At 29.8% G+C, this 7,077-nt stretch overlaps 3 protein-coding genes across 3 annotated transcripts; 2 read left to right on the top strand and 1 right to left on the bottom strand.

Annotated features, from left to right (window-relative positions):
- The first annotated feature begins 230 nt into the window (after window positions 1-230).
- Window positions 231-1,430, top strand: Chro.40303 (hypothetical protein). Its single annotated transcript, XM_660984.1, has 1 exon — window positions 231-1,430. One exon carries the CDS (start codon window positions 231-233, stop codon window positions 1,428-1,430), a length of 1,200 nt encoding a protein of 399 aa, XP_666076.1.
- A 238-nt stretch (window positions 1,431-1,668) lies between these two features.
- Chro.40302 (N-methyl-D-aspartate receptor-associated protein CG3798-PC) lies at window positions 1,669-2,418 on the top strand. Its single annotated transcript, XM_660983.1, has 1 exon — window positions 1,669-2,418. One exon carries the CDS (start codon window positions 1,669-1,671, stop codon window positions 2,416-2,418), a length of 750 nt encoding a protein of 249 aa, XP_666075.1.
- Window positions 2,419-2,455: 37 nt separating this feature from the next.
- On the bottom strand, window positions 2,456-6,139 carry Chro.40301 (ataxia telangiectasia and Rad3-related protein). The annotated part of the gene is made up of 1 exon (XM_660982.1): window positions 2,456-6,139. One exon carries the CDS (start codon window positions 6,137-6,139, stop codon window positions 2,456-2,458), a length of 3,684 nt encoding a protein of 1,227 aa, XP_666074.1.
- Between the last annotated feature and the right edge of the window lie 938 nt (window positions 6,140-7,077).

The raw sequence follows: 7,077 nt of genomic DNA, 5'->3' as shown, positions 1-7,077 counted from the left end.
CAGAAGTTAATGGTACAAATATTTATAAAACGTAAGGTTTTTCTTCAATTGCATCGAATATATTTTAGCCTACATTCTAAAAAAATAATGGCAGTTTTCAAAATAATCATGCGACCCGAAAGTAGAAAATGAGATAGATTCAGTTGAAAGTTACTATGCAAAACACCAGTATATTTTTAAATTTCCCCACAGAACGATGCGTATTGTTAATTCTTGGAATATAACAAAGAATGGTTTACATACCTTCTGTTTCTGTCCTCGAAAATTGTTCAAGAGTTTCTCCAGAGTTCTACCCAGGAAAGCTTTCTGACCCTCAAATACTGATCTTATCATCGCTTGAATGTCTTGGAATGTGGCTGTATAACCCAAAATATTCTTCATTATTATATAATAATACTTCACTAATTATACAAACGTTAGTGACATTTGCAATATTTACTCCCACTACTTTTAACGGCAATGTTATTTTTACTCCATTAGAAAGCGAGGCGACCATTGAATATAACTATGATGCAAATTTGCAAGCAATTTCACTAATATTTTCCTTATATTCTTTATTTGCAAACTTTGAAGGCAAAACACTTATTTCTCAAGTTGTACATACTCTTTGTATCGCTGCATCTTTTGGTCCAAACATTGTGAGAAATCACACAATAAATCGTATACAACAAACACTGGGCTCTCAGCATTTATCTAGCTCTTGGTTTGTTAGCGATCCATGGATTTGGTTAGACTTAATTGAAACAAGTTTCCTTCCATTAATTACATTTGATTTTGAATTTCCCTACAACCTTGAAACAAGACGAGCAAACGAAAATACATTAATAGTTTTAGATCAACAATTTAAAAATAAAACAGCCAAATATATTCTTGGGGAAGACACTGTTTATAAGCGAAAGGTTCAATCTATTACTATTGTATCCAAAATTATTCTTGCTAGAATAGATCTATTATTGGTGCCAGTTTATATTCCATGCGATCACCAAATTAATGATAGATTCAGTTCTTTTTGTAATTGTGAAAATTCGGGTACTAAATTTTTACTATTGATTCCAGTGCTTATGAACTTAATAAATGTGCTAATTAAACATTCAACAGGATCATCTTCTGTTTTTTTTTCAGAGACTATTAAGAATCTACTGCTTGTAGTGCTAAGTACACATATTACTGCAACTTATGATGAATTAATTTCGAATCCAATTCTATATTATAAAAAATTAAATCAAAGCGAAATGGAAAGTAATCTATGCAAGATATTGCAAGGTTCTTCAGAAGCTGATATATCAGGAATCGTTTCTAGTATTATTAATAACTATATCGAATCTCCCATGCCTGATGTTGCATCTGAGCTAAACTGTATATTGGAATCACTAAAAAAAAACAAAAGTGACAATTGTAATAAAACACAGAATTCTATAGAGAATAAATAATTTTTTTTTTTCGTATCAATAATTTAAGTACTAGCTTCTTTTCTTCAATAGCAATCTAAACTCTATTCTAAATTCATAAATTATTTTTAAATTGAATAATATTTTAAAGAGCTTGAATAAATAATGACTAATTATATCTGATTTTTGAATGAGATTTTAGAAAACTTTAATATAAAATTATGAGCGCTGAATCGCAATATTAATTTTTTTTTTCTGAATAAACTTCAAGTTCGTCATAATGGCATTCGAACATAGAGAAGTAGTAATCAAAGACTTAGAAATTGAAAGTAACCCGGCAGATAGTATATTTATTTGTAATCTTGAAACAAAGCTCAGGCATGATTTTGTGAAACGCGTCTATTCATTACTTTCAATTAGTATTGCAATTACATTTGGCATTGTTTCATTATTTTCATTCTATGAAACAGCATCAAAATGGTTAATCGAACACTATTGGGTTAGCGTGGTATTTTCCATTTGCTCGTTAATTTTTATAATATTGTTTTCGTGTATTCCCTCAATTGCTAAGAACCATTATGTTGGAGTAACATTGCTTCTACTACTTTCATTATTTTTTGGGATGAGCATTTCTGGGATTGCTGTTTGCGTTAATAAATTTTCAGTTTTGCTCGCATGCGGAATTACAATCTTAACTTTCTTCGCTTTAACTATTTTTTCAATACAAGTTAAATTCGATTTCACTGGATGGGGGCCTTATTTATTAATTGGGGTTTTAATTGTTCTCATTTACAGTATAATATTGATATTTATTCCACGAAATAACATTGCTTATATAATCTTGGGTGCTCTGGGAGTTATGATATTCTCATTTTATATAATATATGATACGCAACTAATTATTGGAGGAAAACACAGACAACATCAATTTTGCATAGATGAATATGTTTTTGCAACGATTTCTCTATATTTGGACATTGTAAATGTTTTTACATATATATTGATGATCATAAATTCTATTGATAGATAAATTCGTGAAATAATATTTTATAAAATTTGAAACAATCTTACAATTGAGGCATCCAGCCTGCGTACATCTGCGACAAATTTCGTTTACATTTTGCTGAACTAATCAGCTCGAGAACTTGGCTTTCAACTGAAAGACCGAGACCTCTTTCGTGGAACGGCCTTCTTTGCGAACAGTTATTGGGTCCATATAGAGCTAAAGCAACTTTCTTATTTTGTGAGAAGCAATCTACCATCCCATTCAACTTTCTGTAGATTGTCCTTAGGTGAGAATGCCCCTTAGCAGCGGCTAAAAATGAAATAGGATCAACACTCCCTCCTAAATTTGAGATTTGAGTTGTTTTTCCTGGTCTCATCCATTCAATGAGAGGATCATGTATGAAAGCCTCTAGAAATGTCATAATTAGTGATTTATTGAATGGGCTTCTAAAAATGCTCATCGATGATATTGAGGTTCCAGTGAAAGTTCCCTCTACGCCGCAACTACCCATTGCGATTACAATATTCGGCGTAAGCCTAAATGGGACTATCTCTGGTATCTCAAGTAAAAATCCTTTACCAAATAGACAGTCAAAATCAACATGAATAATGTCGCCAACTTGAGTATCAATTAAAATATTTTCTGCATGTCTATCTCCTAAGCCTACAATATACCCAAACATTGACCAGACTGCTGTACTTTTTGTGTATTTCTCCTTTGATTTCAGCCAAATGTAGCTAGATTTTGTACTGAACTTTTTAAAGAACCAATTATGAAGCATTGGCGGATATTTAGGTAGGATTTCTTCAGAATATAACTTATACAGTTTATCGGGCTGCAAAGAATTTTGTCTCAAAATATCTTGAGTCTCCAATAACTGCCTATGGAATTTTGAGCTACCTATAAGTTCCCTCCATTCACCCATTACAATATTTCCTAGAGTGGTCACGTTTGGAACCCATTCAATAATTCCTGCAACTTCAGACAAAGGAACCACAGAAAACGTTCTTAGAGATAATCCTTTTGCATTTGACATTCTTTGATTTAATAGCTGAGCAAGTTCCATTAGACGCATATCTTTGCGCAAATCACCACGTTTTTCATTTTTAACTAAGTAATAGTATGTCTCTCCATTAGATCCAATCAATCCAATTTTTTTAGGTTTTTGTTTACTTGGCAAAACAAAAATCGTATCTTCCATTCCGGAAATTGTTATTAAATTTCGAACTATGTTTGGCATTTGGCTATTTTTAAAATAGTTAGGTAGAAACTGCTGATCAGAGTTAAAATTTCGTTTTTTGCATGTGGGTAAATAATTCGAGAAAAATTTGCATTTAGCATGACTAATAGAAGAGTAGTTAAAACTTAATTGTAGTTGTGTTGGAATTATTAGTCCTTTAGATTTATTTAAACTCTTCATTGAATGGTAAAGAGATTGAAAGTCAGAACGTAAACTCATACATTTGTTTGAAGCTCTATTAGATGCTCTTTGATCTTTTGATTGCAATTGAATATTGCTACCTGAGCTAGAGTCCATTGCTAAAACCATCAAGTTGTCAAATAAGCGAATATATTCATCTAAAATCAGTGAAAAATCCGTCTCATTAATAAATTCTTCATCGTTTTCTTCATTTGTTATAACCTTTGACATCTTTAGAATAGAAATTGCGGTGCCTTTTCTTTCAGAACTATTACTTTTTAACATTGAAACAAAACTCCATGCTGCTTGGCGTGGAAGCTTTCTGAGAATTTTTGCTATCAACGGTTGTATTATGATTGACCCAAGGCCAGGATGTTGGCACCTACTTAATAATTGAGGTAAAACAACATACCAAAGAGAAGGGGGAAGTTCCATAATTTCTTTTTTTAATCTAAAAAATGTATCAGGTAATATCTTTGTGTTTTCGCATTTACCTGAAGATTGCACAATTCCATGTTTCAAAATAATATTTGAATAGTTAAATATTAAAAATAAAACTCTGGAAAGGGAAGGGTAAATAAATGAATTGCCACACTTAAGACAACTTAAATACATATTAATACACAAAAAAATGGTTTCGTCACATTGAAAAATAGATCCAAGATTATAATTGTTTTTTGATGTAGTCGAACTTGTAGGAAAATTGTTTTCAGCTTCTGAACTAGAAACTATAAGATGAAAATAATTATCCAGATAATTTGCAAACTGAAAATATGTTTTTTCACAATTTGATCGTATTTCAAGAGTTTCACGGAATGTATTGATGATATTTTCTGGTGAAATCATAGAGGATTTAATCGCCCAATCCAAGTACACAAGGTTGATTTCTGAAAATGTAACATCATCTAACAAATCGTTTGACCTATTACTAGTGATCATTTCATAAAAGTGAATAGCAACTTTAATCTGATTTCTTTGGAATAGCTTAAATAAATATGTAACTAGCAAGTTTTGGTTCAGAGTAATTATGTATTTATTTTTACAATATAACTCCCATTCGTCAAGTAATTCTTTCTCTGTTCTTGACCAGTTGATTTTTTCAAAATTAACATCTCTGCCTAAGATTTTTTCGAAATAAGAAATACTAATTAAATTATCTATTTGAATAAGTCCAGGAACCCTTTCCCTACCATAATAATTTATCGAATGTAAATCCATCAAACTCGAATCAGCAATCCCAAAAGCAGAAACATTATTGTTTAATAAGTGAAAATCCTGATCTAGTGAGTGATTTTGCATCCCAATCATTTCAAATGAATTTAAAAAATTTATATATGACTGAGAAGAATTTGAATTTAAAATTGAAATTTTGCTTCTTTCCAATACAAGTAGCAAAAGAAAAGAAGATAATTCAAAGCCTGCAACTTCTAATGTAATTTTGGCTTGAGAAAGTAATGAATACTTTTTTTCAGAGTTAATTTTGGCATTATCAACTCGTAGAACGAAAAGTTCACTAACCTTAATCCATTCTAATTTGTTTTGTTTTTCAATAAAATCAAATTTCTTGATCAAGGGGTTATTAATCATTTGTTTATTCTTCAATCTAATAAAAAAATAATATACAAATTCAATATCCATAAGTATATGTAACTTTTCCAGTATTGTGCTTGATCTTGTATTTGAGTCATTCCATTTAATGCTTAAAGGAGTTAATAAAAGGCTTCTTGCTTTTTCTAGTGTGTTAATAAAAGATTCATTAAATTTATTATCTTTTTGAGCAATATTAGATTTTGCGAAATGAAGGTGTAATAACAGTTTTCCTCTATAAATATCGAATTTTTGCATTATTGTATCAATATTTGAAGGTATAAAAAGGTCCATATAAATATTATTAATTAAATTGGACTGAATTTTTTGTTCTACATTATTTTTATTATCAGAAATTATAATTTCTAGGAATTCCCAATTTCCTAATTGATAACAAGCTTCCAATGCTTCAGAGATGAATAAGTTACTATTGATATAATTTAATTGATTAGAGAAATTGTTCTCTTTAAAATTTTGCGACAGATTTTCGAGTTCTGTTTTGAAGCCAACTATTTTATTTGTATTCAATAATGTAGTCAATACAATATGAGGAAATCCTGCTTTAAGAAGGCACCTTAAATAGTTTCTAAATATTAAGTGGTTTATTTCTGAATTATTTGAAATGATTCTTTCATATATTGTCGCAGCACCATAATAATCCTCTCTCAATAAAGACTCAATAAGCTGCTTATCAAATGTTCCCTGCGCAAATGTTGACATTTGTTCGTATATAGTCATTATACCTAATAAGTTATCTGTATCTTTAATTCCCAAATAACATTGAAAAGGCAAATATAATATGTGATTAATTGTTTTTTTTTTATCTTCTTCGATATATATGGGGTAACTCAGTATATGTTCTGTAACAAGTCTTGTAAAATTTTAGTGGATTAAGTGGATCAAAATCTATATTATTAAAGCCATTAGTTCTAAAATAGTCTATTGCATTTCCAGAATATTTTGATGCCAGTCCAAATTGTGTCATTAGTGAAGCCCTTAACTTATTAAATTTTCTTTGTTTTCTTTTCGGAAAATCTTCATTTGTATATTTAACTAATAAAAATCTTTCAAAAAGTAGTAGCGCACGTGTATATGAACCGCATGACAATGCAGCTTGTATCAATATACTAATTGGGAGATCAGTAATAAACTGCAAGTTAGCAATAGTTTTTATTACTGGAAAGTTTGAGAGCGTTGAGAGAAATTTGATTTCATTAGGTAATTTTTTTTTATTTTCTATTGGTTTGATTTCTTCGTTTCTACCATTCTCTTGTTTCAAATTGAAAATATAGCTTATTATTTCATTTTCAAAGTACTGAGGATTAGATTGACAACTCTTATCAGAGAATAAATCAATTGTAGCTTTGGAACTTTTCATCTTTGTTGCTTCTGCTAATAATGATAATGTAACGTTACTTGGACTTACTATCTTTCCTTCTTCAGTTTGATTAATATTTTTTTCATTAATTGAATTATCAAATTGATTAATTTCATTAAGGTACAATTCTTGTAAAAAAGGCTCAAGCAATGATTCATTAAACCAAGGTAGGATTTGTGGTACTTTACACTGAATAATATTCTCGAAAATTTCCATTAAATGCGTTATTACAATAAATATTGATTCATATGTAACGTGGTGAATTATTAAAGATGAAGATTTAATTCTATTATCCTTT

Source organism: Cryptosporidium hominis, assembly GCF_000006425.1.
Source record: "Cryptosporidium hominis TU502 chromosome 4 CHRO014118, whole genome shotgun sequence".
NCBI lineage: Eukaryota > Apicomplexa > Conoidasida > Eucoccidiorida > Cryptosporidiidae > Cryptosporidium > Cryptosporidium hominis.
This window is presented reverse-complemented; position numbering and strand designations above follow the sequence as displayed.